This window comes from Melanerpes formicivorus, unplaced genomic scaffold, assembly GCF_026170545.1.
Source record: "Melanerpes formicivorus ecotype bairdi unplaced genomic scaffold, bMelFor1.0.p_v2 SCAF_6, whole genome shotgun sequence".
NCBI lineage: Eukaryota > Metazoa > Chordata > Aves > Piciformes > Picidae > Melanerpes > Melanerpes formicivorus.
The window spans coordinates 31,908,135-31,928,666 of NW_027142358.1; the positions used below are offsets into that span (position 1 = coordinate 31,908,135).

The window sequence follows — 20,532 nt, forward strand, 5'->3', positions numbered from 1 at the left end:
TGCCCCCCTTCACTGTGGCTTATGTGGTTTCCTTTGCATCACTAGAACAAAGACTTTGGAAGCCTCAGTTTCAGCTGGCACAAGCTAATTCCAGCAATTCTGTCATGAAAAATGTATTCTAAGCAAATTACTCTAAAGCCCCTAAGACACTGATGCAAAAAAAGCAATGCATTCTTAAACAGAGTCAGCTAAGGGCTCCTTCAGCTTCAAAACTCAGTCCAGAAGCACTGGTGGAGAAAAGCCAAACACGAAGAGCAGTGAAGGTCAGCAGAGCAAGGAAGAGAAAGGGTCTTTCCTCAGAGGATCTGCCAGTAAAGCAGCTGGGCACTTGACACAAGATGGTTGAAGGAGAAAAGGGTGGAGAAAGAGAAGACTCCAAGGAGACCTTGCTGTGTATCTTAAGGGGGCCTACATGAAAGCTGGGGAGGGACTTTCCAGGGTAGCAAGCAGTGACAGGACTGGGGGGAACAGAGCAACACTAGAAGTGGGTAGGTTCAGATTGGATGTTAGGAAGAAGTTCTTCCACAGGAGGGTAGTGAGATACTGGAAGAGGTTGCCCAGGGAGGTGGTGGAAGCCTCATTCCTGGAAGTTTTGAAGGCCAGGCTGGATGTAGCTGTGAGCAACCTGCTGTAGGGTGAGATGTCCCTGCCCATGGCAGGGGGGTTGGAGCTGGCTGAGCCTTGAGGTCCCTTCCAACCTTGACAAATCTATGATTCTGTAAGTGGCTTTTAAACCTCACTTGGATGTCTCCAAGTATTAGTGGGTAGATTCAGATTGAATGTTAGGAAGAAGTTGTTCCCCAGGAGGGTGGTGAGACACAGGTTGCCCAGGGGTTGGTAGAAACCCCATCCCTGGCTGGATGTGGCTGTGAGCAACCTGCTGCAGTGTGAGGTGTCCCTGCCCATGGCAGGGGGGTTGGAGCTGGCTGAGCCTTGACGTCCCTTCCAACCCTGACAATTCTGTGCCTCTGGGAAAAAGAGAAGAAGAAATGGTAAAGATGGAATGAAAACTGCAGCTTGCACCTAAACAGCTCAGCTGCTGGTGGGGAGTGGACCCTGAAAATGGAGAGCTGGTCAAAGAATGACGACACACAGCCAGGGCTGGGAGGTAGGTATCTCAAGCTTAATTGCTTCAACCTACACAGAGGAACCTACACACAGGGGCAAAAGGCAGGAGAGCATAGAATAAGGTCAAGGAGCTGCAGCAAAATTTCTAGGTACCATGTTAAGACACAAACATCCTGGTGGCAAAGGACCTTATTAAGCATCTTGCAGATGAACACATTCTTATTCTTACCCCTAATATATTTGCAGAAGGATAAGAAATTAAGCACAACTCAATCCTTCCAATCAGCTAAGACCCTGCTTACAGAGGTCCTTCTGTGCTCCTTTAAGGTAAATAGAACAAACCAGGTTGGAAGAGACATTCAAGATCATCATGTCCAACCCATCAACCAATCCAACCCACCTAAACTAACCCATGGCACCAAGCACCCCATCAAGTCTCCTCCTGAACACCTCCAGGGATGGTGACTCCACCACCTCCCCAGGCAGCCCATTCCAATGGGCAATCACTCTCTCTGTGTAGAACTTCTTCCTAACATCCAACCTGAACCTCCCCTGGCACAGCCTGAGACTGTGTCCTCTTGTTCTGGTGCTGGTTGCTTGAGAGAAGAGACCAACTCCCTCCTGGCTACAAACTCCCTTCAGGGAGTTGGAGAGAGCAATGAGGTCTCCCCTGAGTCTCCTCCTCTCCAGGCTAAGCAACCCCAGCTCCCTCAGCCTCTCCTCATAGGGCTTGTGTGGAGTACCTCTAACCCCTTACTTCATAGAGTCATAGAATTGTCAGGGTTGGAAGGGACCTCAAGGCTCAGCCAGCTCCAACCCCCCTGCCATGGCCAGGGACACCTCACACCACAGCAGGTTGCTCACAGCCACATCCAGCTTATTTCAGTGAATACTAGGCTGATGGGCTGACAAGCTCCAGCAGCACTGACTTGCCAACTGAAGTACTGTCAGATGCCCACTACCCACAGACTCAGGCAGGAAGGTCTGTGACATAAACCCTGCATCTCTGGCCACTTAATAGCACTGCACACTGGTATCTGGAGCTACAAACTAGAGAATATGTTCTACATGACTACCAGCAACAGAATATTTGCTAATAAACCTGGAGCTTGCTGCAACCTGTGAGGTTCAGTGCTTCTCATCTATTAATGCCTCATTCAGATTAGCCAATGTCTGCACCAAGATTTATTTCAATTAATTAATTCAGCTCATTATACCCATGCCCAGGTACTCAATAGCTTCTGTTGCCAACTGGAAAGCCTCAGAGTTTAAGTTATTGCTTTGAAGGAGTAAACTTCATTAGTCTTCTAAGCTCAGCTATTTGCATTGCTCAAGTACTCTTCATCACAGCAGAAGAGAGCAGCATCAGCTAATTCCTGCCAGGTGATTATTCAGATGAGCTCTATTCCACCAAAAGCAGGCAGCAGGAGCTTCTAGGACAGCAAAGGCAACAAGACCAAGGCTCACCTGGACCTGCAGCACGCAGATCTAACATGAAGATCCCACCAACCCACCTCCCATCTCAGGAGGACACAAAGTAAGCCTCACCTGCCTTGTGTCATACAACCACTGTGCATCTCTTCAGTCCTTGGCTTCTCTACCCCACACCACTGACTTCTGATGCTGCTCAAAGCACATTGTAGAGAATCACATGTGAAACATGCTGGTTCCAGGCTGCACATAACAGTCAGAACCCACCTGAGAAATCCTGTCCTTCTTCATGCTAAGTAGTGAAAAGGGTAAGTTCCCATACAGGCACCACCAGGTAAGTCCTCATTAGAAAGGTTCACCATCATCAGAACCATCAGAAATAGGCTCCGAAACCTCCTGCACCACATCCTGGTCTTCCCACACCACATCCTGGTCTCCAGGCTGGTGACACATGGGTGTGATGGGTGACCACTAGATGGATAAGGAACTGGCTTGATGGCTGCACCCAAAGAGGGGCTGTCCATGGCTCCATGTCCCAGTGGGGGCCAAGGACAAGCAGAGTCCCTCAGGGATCAGTCCTGGGACCAGGCTTGTTCAACATCTCTGTGGGTGCCATGGACAGTGGCACTGAGTGCACCCTCAGCAAGTTTGCTGAGGACACCAAGCTGTGTGGTGCAGCAGACAGGCTGGAGGGAAGGGAGGCCATCCAGAGGGACCTGGACAGGCTGGAGAGGTGGGCACAAGCCAACCTCAGGAGGTTCACTAAGAGCAAGTGCAGGGTCCTGCATCTGGGTCGAGGCAATCCCAGGCACCAGGGAGAACATGGATGCCCACTCCCAGAAGGTCTTTGAAGACAGGTTGGATGAGGCCCTGAGAAACCTGGGCTAGTAGAAGGGGTCCCTGCTCATGGCAAGGGGGGTGGAATGAGATGATCTTTAAGATCCCTTCCAGCCCAAAGCACTCTGTGATTCTATGAACCTACTAATCACCCAGTTTATATGTGGTGAAAGATAAAGGAGAGGAAGGATGAGGAACTGCACATTTATTTAAGCACAATATCAAAATGCCTAAAGCAGTCTGTTTAAAACTCTCCCAGTGTCAGCATGAAGCATTTTTCTACACCAAGCATAAGCTTTGTGCCTCCTCCTGTATACCAGATAATTACATTAATATCTTAAGCCTGGATGTGCTTCTCTCTTACAGTTATCAGCATCAAGGGTTTATGTCATGGCTCATACAGAAGAGGAACACTTCCAATTCTCTTTAGTGCTTCACCTATTTGTAAATGACAAAGAAGGCACAGCAAGAAAAGAAAAACAACAACAGTAAGAGTAAGTCAATCTCTCCAGATTGCTAAGGACTGGGGAAATGACAGAGCAAACTCCTCCAAAGAGGCTGCCCCTCCCCGTCATCAGATTTTTATCAACATTCTCAGCTGAGCAAGGTCAAGGCTGGCCACAGCACCCAGGGACTCCAAGGAACAGCCAAGGACTCCAGGAGCCAAAAATCCCTCCTTGAAATCGCTCCTGACCTAGCATTCCACATACCGTTAGCAGCCCTCTGCTGGAGGAAGCACCTTCCTCCTCCTAACAAACCCAAGGACTGACAACGTGGCTCATTTAAAAGCAGGGGGGAAGCTGCTGCAGGAGGGAGACAGTAACTCTGTGGGTTTGGTACAGCTCTGCATAATCATAGAATTGTCAGGCTTGGAAGGGACCTCAAGGCTCAGCCAGTTCCAACCCCCCTGCCATGGGCAGGGACACCTCACACTGCAGCAGATTGCTCACAGCCACATCCAGCCTGGCTGCAAACACCTCCAGGCAGGAGGCTTCCACCACCTCCCTGGGCAACCTGTGCCAGGCTCTCACCACCCTCATGCGGAACAACTTCTTCCTAACATCCAATCTGAATCCACCCATTTCTATTTTTTTCCCCATTCCCCCTAGTCCAATCCCTCCCTGACACCCTCAAAAGTCCCTCCCCAGCTTTCTTGTAGCCCCCTCCAGATACTGGAAGGCCACAATTAGGTCTCCTGGGAGCCTTCTCTTTTCCAGACTTAACAGCCCCAACTCAGTCTGTCCTCACAGGAGAGCAGCTCCAGCCCTCTGCTCATCCTCCTGGCCCTTCTCTGGACACCTTCCAGCACCTCCACATCCCTCTTGTAATAGGGGCTCCAGAACTGGAGGCAGTACTCCAGGTGGGGTCTCACCAGGGCTGAGCAGAGGGGGAGAATCACCTCCCTTGCCCTGCAGGGTCACCCACAGCAGGTTGGCTTAGGACTGTGACCAGGTGCATTTTGAATCTCTCCAGAGAGAGAAACAGGTTTTCAGCAAAGATTAATTTTCAGACTGCAATTTCAGCCATGAGCTTGAGTGACACTGCTGGTGCCACACTGCTCCCATACTTCAAGGCAAGAGAAGGGAATCTTCAATTTCTTTCCAACATGGCATAGGCCATGGGTTCAGTGGGGGTGACCTCAGGCAAGCAAAAAACATTCCCTTTCTCCTCACAGTTAGGGGAATGACCTTCAAGCCTCACAGCCCATGAGTAAGCATGCTCAAACTGTGGTCCTTAAAAACCTCTTAAGGCCTGCACGAAGCTCTCCCACCACTGAAAGCTGGGCCATCCCCTTCTCTTCTGCCATGTTTTATATAAGAAGCAGCCAGCAGAGCACAAAGAAAACCAGAGCAGCATCTCCTGGCCAAGTGTCCTGTCACTAGCAACTCTCTCAGAAGCTAAAAGCACAATGTTTTCACCCAGCTTGGTCAAAACAACTGATTTCTCTTGGCACAACACCACATACCCACGCAGCATCACCCTGCAGGGAGAAGGCAGGCAGCAAACCTCACCAACAGGGAACAACCCATGTGAGGACAGTAACAGAAGAAAACTCTTCTGCACTGAGCTTTGTTGCATCTGATGACTCACAGCAGCAAAGAAGCTCCACAGGGAGCCACCAACAGCTATCCCTTCCATGCAGCAAAAGCAGGACAAACAGTTAACAGAAACCCAGTGTGGTCAGAGTTGGAAGGGACCTCCTGGAGATCATCCAGTCCAATCCCCTCTGCTAAAGCAGGGGTACCCACAACAGCTTGCCCAGGATCACAATGGCCAGGTGGCTTTGGCATCTCTCCAGAGAAGATGACTCCACAGCCTCTCTGGGCAGCCTGCTCCAGGGATCCAGCACCCATACAGCGAAGAAATTCCTTCTCCTCTTCAGATGGAACCTCTTGGGCCATAGTTTGTGCCCACTGTCCTTTGTCCTGCCACCATGCCTCACTGACAAGAGTCTGACCCCATCCTCCAGCCCTCCACCTTTTAGCTCTTGCTGAGCATTGAGAAGATTCCCTCCCAGGCTGTTCTCCTGCAGGCTAAACAGCCTGTAGTGCCTGCAGGTACTTAGAATAAACCAAACCAGGTTGGAAGAGACCTTCAAGATCATCGTGTCCAACCCAACAACCAATCCAACCCACCTAAACAACTAACCCATGGCACCAAGCACCCCATCAAGCCTCCTCCTAAACACCTCCAGTGATGGGGACTCCACCACCTCCTTGGGCAGCCCATTCCAATGGGCAATCACTCTTTCTATCAAGAACTTCTTCCTAACATCCAACCTGAACCTCCCCTGGCGCAGCCTGAGACTGTGGCCTCTTGTTCTGGTGCTGGCTGCCTGGGAGAAGAGACCATCACCTGCCTGGATGCACAGGGCAGAAGCAGCCTGAGGTCTCAGGCACGAAATACCACCCCACCACCCCAATATACATTACCTCTGCCACAGGAATCTGGCACTGGCTGTCGCTGCAGTGGTCCCTAGGAAAGCTGCTGCCACCGCCAGCCGGCGCCTGGCCCTGGGGTGCTGCTGTGCTGTGCTGTGGTAGCGCCGAGCAACGGCCAACAGCCCTGCGGCCACCGGCTGCAACCGAAGGCGAAGCATCCTGGGGAGCAAGAACTGCACGTCAGCCAAGCTACACACACAGCCCCACAGACAGAGCCCCCCAAGACAGAGTCCCCAGGATGTTAGGAGTTGGAAGGCACCTCTGGAGATCATCAAGTCCAACCCCACTTCCAGAGCAGGACCATAGAATCCAGCACAGATCACATAAGAACACATCCAGATGGGTCTTGAAAGTCTCCAGAGCAGGAGACTCCACAACCTCCCTGGGCAGCCTGTTCCAGGGCTCTGTGACCCTCACAGTGAAGAAGTTGCTCCTCATGCTGATGTGGAACCTCCTGTGCTGTAGCTGATATCCATTACCCCTTGCCCTATCAGAGGGTGCAGTGGAAAAGAGCCTGTGCCCTCCCTCTGACACTCAGCCCTCAGGTATTTAGAAGCATTTATTAAATCCCCTCTCAGTCTTCTCTTTTCTGGACCAAAAAGCCCCAGGGCTCTCAGTCTCTCTTTGTAAAGGACTTGAGCATCTGCCCTATGAAGAGAGACTGAGAGCCCTGGGGCTGTTTAGTCTTGAGAAAACAGAGAGGGGATCAGATCAATGCCTATCAAGATCTGAGGGGTGGGTGTCAAGTGGAGGGGGTTAATCTCTTTTGGGTGGTGTGCACTAATAAGCCAAGGAACAATGGATACAAACTGGAACAGAGAAGGTTTCAGCTCAAGATGAGGAGAAACTTCTTTCCAGTGAGCGTGACAGAGCCCTGGAGCAGGCTGCCCAGGGGGGTTGTGAAGTCTCCTTCTCTGGAGGCTTTCCAAACCCCACTTGGATGAATTCCTGTGCTGACCACTCTGGGTGATCCTGCTTTGGCAGGGAGCTTGGACTCCATCTCTGGAGGTTCCTTCCAACCTCGAACATTCTGTGGTTCTGTGATTTCCCAGTTAGGGACCTTCCTGTTGGCCCTCAACCAGAGGTTTGCTCAGGGTTTATTTTGTCCCTGAAATAGGGAAATACAGAAAATAACTCTCATGGATATTTATTAGCTTCTCCAATAGGCATAACCTAATAAATAGTAAACTACAAGTGCTACCCTTTGGCATACACCTGGCTGGCACCTCACTGCCACAGCCCAGCTGCTCTTAAACCATTGCTCAAACTCCTCCTCAGCCTTTTCCCCAGCACACTTCATAAACAAGAATTATTTGTGCTCTCCAGCTCCTGTGCCAAGGCAGAGAAGATGCAGATAGATGGAATGAATCACAGAATGATAGGGGAGTGGAAGGAACCTCTGGAGCTCATCTAGCCCAGCCTTCCTGCCACAGCAGGTTCACCTAGAGCAGGTTGCACAAGACACCATCCAGGCAGGTTTTGTTGTACTCCAGAGGTGGAGACTCTACCACTTCTCTGGGCAGCCTGCTCCAGTGCTCCACCACCCTCCAAGAAGTTCTTCCTCACGTTTAGATGGACCTTCCTATGTTCAATTTAGTGCCTGTTACCTGGTGTCCTGTCCAAGAGGTAATCCTTGATCTCAGAGGCAACTACACCAAATAAAAGCCATCTGGCCAGAGGGAAGGAGACAGCTGGGTTTCAAAAGGTAAATTAAAACAAACATGAAGCCAACCTACTGAAGGAAAACCCAGCCCAGATGTTTTAGACTTCCCCAAGAAATCCCTACTGTTCTTAAATCACTTCTTTAGCCAGCCTGGAGCAAACCATTTATACTGAACCTTAAATAAAAGGCAAGTTTCAAAGTGTCAGAACTCATCAAATCCAATCCACACCCCAGTGCCCAACACACCCCCAGAGTACAGAGGCAAAGGGGAATGCAGAGGTACCAGTGTACACCTTATGAAAAGGGAGAAATGTGCACTGCAGAGCTGGCATCTCATCACACACCAGTCACAGTGGACAAAGCTGGGTCTGCCAGCTCACAAGGCTGAAGGGGAAGAGTAAATGTTGCTTTTCTGCATGTTTCAGTGAAATAAAGGTTTTCTAACTGATGCAAGCCCAATTTTTCCAGTTGTGAGGGCACCCTGATTGAGAATGGAATGGTGGAAGGATCATAGAATCATTAAGGTTGTAGCCAGGAAGGGGTTGGTCTCTTCTCCCAGGCAACCAGCAGCAGAACAAGAGGACACAGTCTCAAGCTGTGCCAGGGGAAGTTTAGGCTCAAGGTGAAGAGAAAGTTCTTCACAGAGAGAGTTGTTAGCCATTGGAATGTGCTGCCCAGGGAGGTGGTGGAGTCCCCATCCCTGTAGGTGTTCAAGAGGGGATTGGACGTGGCACTTGGTGCCATGGTCTAGTCATCACAGCAGGAGCAGGGAGGTCATTGTGCCCCTGGACACTGCACTGGTTAGGCCACACCTTGAGTCCTGTGTCCAGCTCTGGGCCCCTCAGTTTAGGAAGGAGGTTGACTTGCTGGAAGGTGTCCAGAGAAGGGCAAGAAAGCTGGGGAGGGGTCTGGAGCACAGCCCTGTGAGGAGAGGCTGAGGGAGCTGGGGTTGCTTAGCCTGGAGAAGAGGAGGCTCAGGGGAGACCTTGCTCTCTACAACTACCTGAAGGGAGGTTGTAAACAGGCAGAGGTTGGTCTCTTCTCCCAGGCACCCAGCACCAGAACAAGAGGACACAGTCTCAGGTTGCACCAGGGGAGGTTTAGGCTGGAGGTAAGGAGGAAGTTTTACACAGAGAGAGTGATTGCCCATTGGAATGGACTGCCCGGGGAGGTGGTGGAGTCACCATCACTGGAGGTGTTCAGGAGGAGACTTGACAGGGTGCTTGGTGCCATGGGTTAGTTGATTAGGTGGTCTTGGGTGATAGGTTGGACACGATGATCTTGAAGGCCTCTTCCAACCTGGTCTATTCTATTCTATTCTATTACTGGGAAGTGGGGAAGAAAACATAGCAGGGGGGAAAAAGTACAACAAGGTGAAGTCAAGACAGAAGGGAAGGGGCAAAGCTATTGGGAGAGAAGTTTCACCATCAATGCTAATGCAGAGCTACTTAACCTCATACAGAAACCAGGGGGAACAAAACTTCCCAGCATCAAACCTGCCTTCAGCAAAAGGATTCATTTTGACTCAGGGATCAGTCCTGGGACCAGGCTTGTTCAACATCTCTGTGGATGCCAGGGACAGTGGCACTGAGTGCACCCTCAGCAAGTTTGCTGATGACACCAAGCTGTGTGGTGCAGCAGACAGGCTGGAGGGAAGGGAGACCATCCAGAGGGACCTGGACAGGCTGGAGAGGTGGGCACAAGCCAACCTCAGGAGGTTCAACAAGACCAAGGGCAGGGTCCTGCAGCTGGGTCAAGGCAATCCCAGGCACAAATCCAGGCTGGGCAGGGACTGGCTGGAAAGTAGCCCTGAGGAGAGAGACTTGGGGGTGCTGGGGGAGGAGAAGCTCACCAGGAGCTCTCAGTGTGCACTTGCAGCCCAGAAAGCCAATCAGATCCTGGGCTGCATCAGGAGAAGTGTGGCCAGCAGGGCAAGGGAGGTGATCCTCCCCCTCTGCTCAGCTCTGCAGAGACCCCACCTGGAGTACTGCCTCCAGTTCTGGAGCCGCTATGACAAGAGGGATGTGGAGGTGCTGGAAGGTGTCCAGAGAAGGGCCAGGAGGATGAGCAGAGGGCTGGAGCTGCTCTCCTGTGAGGACAGACTGAAGGAGTTGGGGCTGTTCAGTCTGGAGAAGAGAAGGCTCCCAGATGACCTCATTGTGGCCTTCCATGATCTGAAGGGGGCTACAGGAAGGCTGGGGAGGGACTGCTCAGGATCTCAGGCAGTGATAGGACTAGGGGGAATGGAATGAAGCTGGAGGTGGGGAGATTCAGGCTGGAGGTGAGGAGGAAGTTCTTCCCTATGAGAGTGGTGAAGCCCTGGAATGGGTTGTCCAGGGAGGTGGTTGGGGCCCTGTCCCTGGAGGTGTTTAAGCCCAGGCTGGCTGAGGCTCTGGCCAGGCTGATCTAGTGTGGGGTGTCCCTGCCCATGGCAGGGGGGTTGGAACTAGCTGATCCTTGTGGTCCTTTCCAACCCTGACTGATTCTATGATACTATGACTTCTCCCTGCAGTTCTCCACACTTCCATTTACAAACTGGTGCCACCAAGAGAGATGTGTACAAGAGTCATTCATACAAGGGGGTGGATTCCAGCTACTGAGGCCCATGGATCCCTTCCTTTCCTCATTCCTGAGAGAGACTGAACCTCTCCTTCTCTTTTTCCTTCCTGCAACTCCCACCTCCCACCTTCCCCAGTGCAATTTTCAGATAAAGGACCACTCACACCACTGAAGTTCTTAGCTCACTGGGATGCATAAATCAGTTTTGAGAATGAAAATGCTATCTAGCAGCAAAAGTAATTTCCTCTCAAGCAATCAGGAGTGGGGCAATATTTGGTCACATTAATTTCACCAGAGAGGGGAACCACATTTGTTTTCAGAGCGCTGCTCACAGTGATGGAGAGTCCAAGAAGCATCAATCCATCACAAGCTGACAGGTCTTTAGCAGAGACCTGCAGGAAGCCATAGCCTGGCTGTTTCTTGTTAAGTGCAATTCATAGAATGGTTTGGGTTGGGAAGGACCTTGCAGATCATCCACTTCCAATCCCCCTGCCACAGGGAGGTTTTAGTTTTGTTTCTAAGAGATAAGTAAGCCTTATCTTAAGTTCCTGCTCTACAGCTCCTCTCAGAAGATGAATTAATAGCCTTGGACAAAGGAAAGAGTTGGTTGCCTCCATAGGCAGGGAGGTCTCCCACCAGACCAGGCTGCTCAAGGCCTCATCCAACCTGGCCTTGAACACCTGCAGGGAGGGGGCATCCACAACCTCCCTGGGCAACCTGTGCCAGTGCCTCACCACCCTCACTGGAAAGAATATCTTCCTAATCTCCAGTCTGAATCTGCCCTCTTCCAGCTCAAAGTCATTTTCCTATCACTACAAGCCCTCATATGACATCCCTTCCTGGCTCTCCTCTAGGCCCCCTTGAGGTACTGCAAGGCTGCTGTAAGGTCCCCCTGCAGCCTTCTCTCTCTCAGCCTGTCCCCACAGGGAAGGTGCACCAGTCCCCTGATCATCTTTGTGGACCTCTTCTGGACTCACTCCAACAGTTCCATGTCCTTCTTATGCTGGGGGCAGCAGAACTGGCCTCAGTGCTCTCCTTCAGGAGCCACAAGAGCAGAGTAGAGCAAGAGAAACACCTCCCTCATGCTGCTGGTCACACTGCAGCCCAGGTTACAGGTTTCACACCTCCTCCTAAAATCCTCAGCCTTGAAAACACACACTTGCCAGCTCTGCAGATACACCCTGCTACTGTTCTTCCATCCCTTGGGATGATCAGCAGTATCACAGAATTGTTAGGGCTTGAAGGGGCCTCAAGGCTCAGCCAGCTCCAACCCCCCTGCCATGGGCAGGGACACCTCACACTGCAGCAGGTTGCTCACAGCCACATCCAGCCTGGCTGCAAACACCTCCAAGGATGAGCCTTCCACCACCTCCCTGGGCAACCTGTGCCAGGCTCTCACCACCCTCATGGGGAACAACTTCTGCCTCACATCCAATCTCAATCTACACATTCCTATTTTATTTCCATTCCCCCCAGTCCTATCATTATCATCCAGCTGGCAGCCAGTCACCAGTGGTGTGCCCCAAGGATCAGTGCTGGGCCCCATGCTCTTTAGCATCTGTATTGATGATCTGAATGAGGACATTGAGTCGATCATCAGTAAGTTTGCTGACGACACCAAGCTGGGGGCAGGAGTTGATCTGCTGGAGGGTAGAGAGGCTCTGCAGAGGGACCTCAACAGGCTGGACAGATGGGCAGAGGCCAAGGGCAGGAGATTGAACACATCCAAGTGCCAGGTTCTGCACATTGGCCACAGCGACCCCAGGCAGTGCTACAGGCTGGGGTCAGAGTGGCTGAGAGCAGCCAGGCAGAGAGGGACCTGGGGGTGCTGGTTGATGGTAGGCTGAACATGAGCCTGCAGTGTGCCCAGGTGGCCAGGAGGGCCAATGGCATCCTGGCCTGCAGCAGGAACAGTGTGGCCAGCAGGAGCAGGGAGGTCATTCTGTCCCTGTACTCAGCACTGGTTAGGCCACACCTTGAGTCCTGTGTCCAGCTCTGGGCTACTCAGGTTAGGAAGGAGGTTGACTTGCTGGAAGGTGTCCAGAGAAGGGCAACAAAGTTGGGAAGGGGTTTGGAACACAGCCCTGTGAGGAGAGGCTGAGGGAGCTGGGGTTGCTTAGCCTGGAGAGGAGGAGACTCAGGGGTGACCTTATTGCTCTCTACAACTACCTGAAGGGAGGTTGTAGACAGGCAGAGGTTGGTCTCTTCTCCCAGGCAACCAGCACAGAACAAGAGGACACAGTCTCAAGCTGTGCCAGGGGAAGTTTAGGCTGGAGATAAGGAGGAAGTTCTACACAGAGAGAGTGATTGCCCATTGGAATGGGCTGCCCGGGGAGGTGGTGGAGTCACCATCACTGGAGGTGTTCAGGAGGAGACTTGATGGGGTGCTTGGTGCCATGGGTTAGTTGATTAGGTGGTGTTGGATGGTAGGTTGGACCTGATGATCTTGAAGGTCTCTTCCAACCTTGTCTATTCTATTCCCTGACACCCTCAACAGTCTTCTCTTCTCCAGACTGAACAGCCCCAACTCCCTCAGTCTGTCCTCACAGGAGAGATGCTCCAGCCCTCAACCAGCCAGGATTTTAGATTCCTCCTGCTCAGAAGGCAGCTGCAGCTAAAGCCACACAACTGTGCTTCATAACCCGTTGGAAAACTCAGCCCAAGACTGCACCCAGCACACGTGCTGGTGCTCTGCAATCACCTCCCCATTAACGTGCCTCATTTAGTGTAACGATTTGCAGGGGGGAGGTCCATTAAGGCTCCATTATTTACGCCACCCTCACCTCACCAGCTGCTTTCCTCTGCCAAATTGATCATTTAGCATCGTAAGACACCAAGTGGAAATAAAACAGCAAAGCCATGGCTGGCTAGCAGGCGCCCAACTTGTTAAATCACCCCCTGTACACACAGGTGTAAGTGTTATTTAGCCCGCAGTTTCAGGCATGCATCCTTCCTGTTAGCTAATTGAAATCAAGGCAAATGCAGGTTTCTTTGTTAACAGCACTTGCTCTAATCCCTCCTCTATTTTTAAACTCCACATGCTCACACCTGGGCTATGAAACTGCTTGAACACAGGCTGCTAGGAACTGCAGATCATCTTGAAACAGCAAGTATTCAACAGAAGAAATCACAGAATGTGAGGGTTGGAAGGGACCTCCAGAGATCATCCAGAGATCAGGCAGCCAAGAGGGCCAATGGCATCCTGGCCTGCATCAGGAACAGTGTGGCCAGCAGGAGCAGGGAGGGCATTCTGCCCCTGTACACTGCACTGGTTAGGCCACACCTCGAGTCCTGTGTCCAGTTCTGGGCCCCTCAGGTTAGGAAGGAGGTTGACTTGCTGGAGTGAGTCCAGAGAAGGGCAACAAAGTTGGGGAGGGGTTTGGAACACAGCCCTATGAGGAGAGGCTGAGGGAGCTGAGGCTGCTTAGCCTGGAGAAGAGGAGGCTCAGGGGAGACCTTCTTGCTCTCTGCAACTCCCTGAAGGGAGGTTGTAGCCAGGTGGGGGTTGGTCTCTTCTCTTAGGCAACCAGCAGCAGAACAAGAGGACACAGTCTGAAGCTGTGCCAGGGGAGGTTTAGGCTGGGGGTTAGGAAGAAGTTCTTCCCAGAAAGAGAGATTGGCCATTGGAGTGTGCTGCCCAGGGAGGTGGTGGTGTCACCATCCCTGGAGGTGTTTAGGAAGAGCCTGGATGGGGTGCTTGTGCTTGGTGCCATGGGTTAGATGGTGTTGGATGATAGGTTGGACTCGATCTCAGAGTTCTCTTCCAACCTGGTTCATTCTATTCTATTCTATCTTTGCCCATGGGCATGGAGGGCTGGAGAGGGACTTTTCAGAAGGGTGTCCAGAGACAGGACAAAAGAAAATGGTTTTAAGCTGAGGGAGAGTAGGTTTAGACTGGATCTTCAGGAAGAGTTCTTCAGTATGAGGGTGAGGGGGACTGAAATAGGTTGCCCAGAGTGGTTGTGGATGCCTCCTCCCTGGAGGAGCCAGGCTGGATGAGGTTTTGGACAACCAAGCCTAGTTGAGAGGCATCCCTGCTATGGCAAGGAAATTAGAGCAGATGATCTCTGAGGCCCCTTCCAACCAAAGCCATTCCGTGGTTCTGGACAGACACTGGGTCTGGCTGTGAGTGTCTAAGAGCAGCTTTGCACCACTGCAAATTAGGAAGCCTCACATTCATTCACAGGTCTCAGGTTTCAAGGGCTGGTCAGCTGCAGTGCTGCTCCTCTCAAAGCATGACCTTCTGTCTTGTTGACTATGTGAGGACCTGGGGCTTCATTTCTAAGAGCTATAAACCCTAACAGCAAGAGAAAAAAACCTCAGAGAGATCCTGAAAATGTAGGGGGGAAAAAAAAACAACCCACTCCAGACATTTAAAACCAATCTGCAAACCATTACTTTACATTACAGGAGAAGTGTGGCCAGCAGGGCAAGGGAGGTGATCCTCCCCCTCTGCTCAGCTCTGGGGAGACCCCACCTGCAGTACTGCCTCCAGTTCTGGAGCCCCTATGACAAGAGGGATCTGGAGGTGCTGGAATGTGTCCAGAGAAGGGCCAGGAGGATGAGCAGAGGGCTGGAGCTCCTCTCCTGTGAGGACAGACTGAAGGAGTTGGGGCTGTTCAGTCTGGAGAAGAGAAGGCTCCCAGGTGACCTCATTGTGGCCTTCCAGTATCTGAAGGGGGCTACAGGAAGGCTAGGGAGGGACTGCTCAGAATCTCAGGGAGTGATAGGACTAGGGGGAATGGAATGAAGCTGGAGGTGGGGAGATTCAGGCTGGAGGTGAGGAGGAAGTTCTTCCCCATGAGAGTGGTGAAGCCCTGGAATGGGTTGTCCAGGGAGGTGGTTGGGGCCCTGTCCCTGGAGGTGTTTAAGGCCAGGCTGGCTGAGGCTCTGGCCAGGCTGATCTAGTGTGGGGTGTCCCTGCCCATGGCAGGGGGGTTGGAACTAGATGATCCTTGTGGTCCCTTCCAACCCTGACTGATACTATGATGATACTTGTAGGCACTGAGTTGCTTTGTGGTGGGTAAAGGAAGGGTGAAGAGCTGGCACAGGCTGCAGGTACAGAAAGCAAACCCTGTCATGAGTCAAAGGCTGTTTATACAAAGCCTTTAAGGCAGTTCTAAACCAGCAGCAGGAGTGCCTTCAACTGCACATTCCCACCTGCTGCCTGCCCCAACAGAAAATTCCCAGACACAGGATCAGCACTGTGGTTTGTTCCACCTTCTCCTACCCCACACCCACTGTAATGCCACCCCAGAGAAGAGAACCAGAGACCCACAAGATGCTTTAGGTTGGAAGGGACCTTTTACAGGTCACCCAGTCCAACCCCACTGCAGTCAGCAGGGACATCTGCAACTGGGGCAGGTTGCTCAGAGCCCTAAACACCATGACCTGGAATAGTTCATGGGATGGAGCTCCTACCACCTCTCTGGGCAACCTGGGCCAGGGTTTCACCACCCTCAGTGGACAACATTTTGCCTTCTCTCCAGTCTGAACTTCCCCTTTTTCAGTGGAAAGCCATCACCCCCTGTCCTGTCACAACAGGATCTCCTCACACAGGGGGGGCTCTGCCAAGCTCCAAGCCCTGGTGAGACTGCAATGAAAAGTTGCTCAGGAAGGAGCTTAAATTCAAAGTGCATGGAAGGAAACCTTGTGGCAGGTTTCTTTGGGGGAAGGACAACAGTCACTGCACTCACAAACAAGGCAGCAGACAGAGATAACCCGGAATTCACCAGCCAAGGACTTTCCAGGTAGTGCTACAGAAGCTGCAGTAAAACAAAGCTCCTCTGAGCAGTCAAGCTGACTATTTTTTCCTGGTTTATTGTATCTTAAATCTTTCACTACAGGGCAAGCCTGCCAAAGACTTGTGGATGGTATGTGCTTAGGCAGACAGAGTGCATTTCAACTCAGATTTTAGTGGGAGTCCTTGTATTTCTTACTAAAAGCATCAAATAGATCACCCAAAGGAGGGATAACCACCACCAAGAGGCAGCCATGAAACCTGCAACACACCTCTTTTAAACCCATTCTGTTTAAAAGGAAGAAGCAATAATATTCTTCTCAGGGCAAACAATGCTGGCTACAAAGACCTTGGGACAGGCAGAGGGAGCTGGGGTTGTGCAGCCTGGAGGAGAGAAGGCTCCTGGGAGACCTAATAGCAGCCTGCCAGTACCTGCAGGGGGCTGCAAGAAGGCTTCAGGGGGACTGTTTCCAAAGGCCTGCAGTGCAGTGGTTTGAAATTAGGGAAGAGCAGGTTTAGATTGGATGTTAGGAACAAGTTCTGTACCATGAGGGTGGTGGAACACTGGAACAAGTTGCCCAGGGAGGTAGCTGAGGCCTCATCCCTGGGGATATTCAAGGTCAGGCTCAACAAGGCTGTGAGCAACCTGATCTAGTGGAGGATGTCCCTGCTGACTGCAGGGGGGTTGGACTGGATGACCTCTGGAGATCCCTTCCAACCCAAAAATTCTATGATTCTATGAACTGTTTCCTACTGAGTTATCCCAAACAGCATCACCCCCACTCTAAGTCACACCTACACTAAGATACTTCTCCACTGAAGTCCCAGCAACATCCCAGCATCTGAAAAATGAACAGCTAAGGGGTACTTTTATTGCTGCACACAGACATCCTCAGCCCTACTGCACCAACCTGTGTTAAAGTTCTGTGCCACAGAAGTGACCCCAGAAAAATGGGTCCTTGAGAGAACAAGCTGACTGCATGAGTAAATAATTACATGAGCTTTAGATCCACTGCTGAATATGCACATCATACTCTAAGAGACAGAAAATTCAAGAGGATGGTTATAGAATAGAATAAACCAGGTTGAAAGAGACCTTCAAGATCACTGTGTCCAACCCATCAACCAATCCAACAGCACCTAAACAACTAACCCATGGCACCAAGCACCCCAGCAAGTCTCCTCCTGAACACCTCCAGTGATGGTGACTCCACCACCTCCCCAGGCAGCACATTCCAATGGGCAATCACTCTCTCTGGGTAGAACTTCTTCCTAACATCCAACCTAAACCTCCCCTGGCACAGCCTGAGACTCTGTCCTCTTGTTCTGGTGCTGGCTGCCTGGGAGAAGAGACCAACTCCCTCCTGGCTACAACCTCCCTTCAGGGAGTTGTAGAGAGTGATAAGGTCACCCCTGAGCCTTCTCTCTCCAGGCTAAGCAACCCCAGCTCCCTCAGCCTCTCCTCACAGGGCTGTGCTCCACACCCCTCCCCAGCTTTCTTGCCCTTCTCTGGTCATGCTCCAGCAAGTCAACCTCCTTCCTAAACTGGACACAGGACTCAAGGGGTGGCCTAAGCAGTGCAGTGTACAGGGGCACAATGACCTCCCTGCTCCTGCTGGCCACACTGTTCCTGATGCAGGCCAGGATGCCATTGGCCCTCTTGGCTGCCTGGGCACACTGCAGGCTCATGTTCAGCCTACCATCAACCAGCACCCCCAGGTCCCCCTCTGCCTGGCTGCTCTCAGCCACTCTGACCCCAGCCTGTAGCACTGCCTGGGGTTGCTGTGGCCAATGTGCAGAACCTGGCACTTGGATGTGTTCAATCTCCTGCCCTTGGACTCTGCCCATCTGTCCAGCCTGGCAAGGTCCCTCTGCAGAGCCTCTCTACCCTCCAGCAGATCAACTCCTGCCCCAGCTTGGTGTCATCTGCAAATTTACTGATGATCAACTCAATGCCCCCATCTAGATCATCAATGAGGATGTGAAAGAGCATGAGGCCCAGCACTGATCCCTGGGGCACACCGCTGGTGCCTGGCTGCCAGCTGGCTGTGGCACCATTCACCACCACTCTCTGGGCTCATCCTCCAGCCAGTTCCTAACCCAGCTCAGAGTGCTGCTGTCCAAGCCAGGGGCTGACAGCTTGGCCAGCAGTTTGCTGTGGGGGACAGTGTCAAAGGCCTTGCTGAAGTCCAGGTAGACCACATCCACAGCCTGCCCCACATCCACCAGGCAGTCACCTGGGCATAGAAGGAGATCAGGTTGGTCAGACAGGACCTGCCCTTCCTGAATCCATGCTGGCTGGGCCTGAGCCCTTGGCCATCCTGTAAGTGCTGTGTGATGGCACTCAAGCACAGGACCCTCCATACCCTCTTCTAGCAGCAACTCTATTGGCTAGAGAAGCTGCTGCCTGAAACTGGTGGGCACCACAACCTCCTCCAGAGTCCCAGAGAAGGAGGCTGTGATGACCCCAGCACACATTTCCCTCACACCCCTAAGCTGACTGAGAAATGCTTTGATGCTCCAGACAAGCACACACAGTTTAAGCATCCCCAGCCAGTTTTAGTAGTTTGGTTGGGGTTTTATTTCAAGATCTCTCCCTATGTACACAAAGACACTTTTACTGCCTTCATAGAAACAGTGAGCTCAGTGAAGGGGTTTGGAGAGTTTTTAACAGTGTTTTATGCAAGTGGTACCACTGAGGTTGGGTTGACAGGAAGAACAGACAACAGGCTTCCTCCACAGCTTGCTCCCATGTCAGCCTCACTCCCTCTCCCAAACCACACCAACAGAAAAAGCAGCACAACTTTTCCACCCTGCAAAAAGGCAACCCATTTTCTTACAGCTGAAGGAAAAGAAAAGTCCTGGGTGAATGCTTCACAAGAAGAATAATTCCAAACAGGAGAGATTTCTGGTTAAAGAGCAGCCAGGTGGTGTGGTGGGTTGAAGCTTCCCCCCCAGCATTAACCTTTAGCCAGACTAACTCAGGTATTTAGTTCAGCAATGTTAACAGTGCCTAAGAACAAAGGCAGAGCATGCTGTGAGTGCACACCCCAGCAGGCAGCAATTGCACCCTCACCTGTAGCACAAGTGTGGCTGCTCCCAGCTTGGGGGACAAGTGGTCACGAAGAACACAGGGAACTATTCTCAGGAGACTGCAGGGCTGTGCTCTAAGAACAGGAGGGAAAAACAAAACAAAAAAGGACAATAAAGATTATAAGTCTTTGCTGCCAGCAAGGTCCTGAACACAATTTCCCTCCTGGCAGCCATGCTCTGTGCATTAATGCTCACAAATATCAACCTCAGACATAGAATCACAGAATTGTTAGGGTTGGAAGGGACCTCAAGGCTCAGCCAGCTCCAACCCCCCTGCCATGGGCAGGGACACCTCACACTCCAGCAGGTTGCTCACAGCCACATCCAGCCTGGCTGCAAACACCTCCAGGCAGGAGGCTTCCACCACCTCCCTGGGCAACCTGTGCCAGGCTCTCACCACCCTCATGGGGCAGAATTTCTTCTCAAGATTCAATCTGAATCTACCCATTTCTATTTTTGCTCCATTCCTATCACTCCCTGACACCCTCCAAAGTCCCTCCCCAGCTTTCTTGGAGCCCCCTTCAGATACTGGAAGGCCACAAGAAGGTCTCCTGGGAGCCTTCTCTTCTCCAGTCCTCACATCTCAGATTGCCTACCAAATAAAGCCAGGAGGGGAACAACGGTCATGCAGCTGATGAAAACAAGAAAAAGCCAGACTTTTGCTTTCACTGAACCTGGGTTTCCAGAGGAGAAAGCCTGAAAGCATCCTGTGCTGTTTGACCACCTCTCATCAGCAAAGCCCACTGAACACATTCAGATTGATTGTCTTTCCCAAGCAGCTCATTAAACCGAAGGCAAACTCTGCATACATAAGTCATGGCACGATAAAGATCAGGCCTTTGTACAATCTCCGCAGTTTATTAACCCAAATTCACCCTGGAGGGTTTTCCAAAGACAAACTGCATGTCAAACACGGTTTGGCCCTTCGGTGTGAAGTGAGAGCTGCTTAATGAAGGGCTATTAAAAAAAATTGCTTTGACATTAGCTATAAACATCGAGCAATAATTCAGACAGCGCGGGCAAAGCCGAGAGCGAGCCCCTGAAGCACCAATAGAACTACAGCAGAAGTGGAGAGCGCAGACCCAACTCCCCGCACGGCCCCAGAGCTCCCCGAGGCGCTCCTGGCCGCCCCTCCTTGGCGGAGGGCATCCTTCCTTCTCTCCCAGCTCTCCCAGCAGGGAAAGGCGGCCACGGAGACA

The 20,532-nt window shown here is 51.7% G+C and overlaps 1 protein-coding gene across 2 annotated transcripts in view; it reads right to left on the reverse strand.

Moving 5' to 3' along the window:
• Positions 1–20,532, reverse strand: part of MICU1 (mitochondrial calcium uptake 1) — a 144,349-nt gene that overhangs the window by 123,458 nt on the left and 359 nt on the right. For both annotated transcript variants that reach the window (XM_068140357.1, XM_068140356.1), the window contains exons 2-3: positions 19,317–19,407; positions 6,270–6,437 (exon numbers count right to left, since the gene is read on the reverse strand). In XM_068140357.1, the coding sequence (XP_067996458.1) occupies positions 6,270–6,436 (167 nt within the window). In that variant the 5' untranslated portion in view covers position 6,437; positions 19,317–19,407. The remainder of the gene's footprint in view (positions 1–6,269; positions 6,438–19,316; positions 19,408–20,532) is intronic.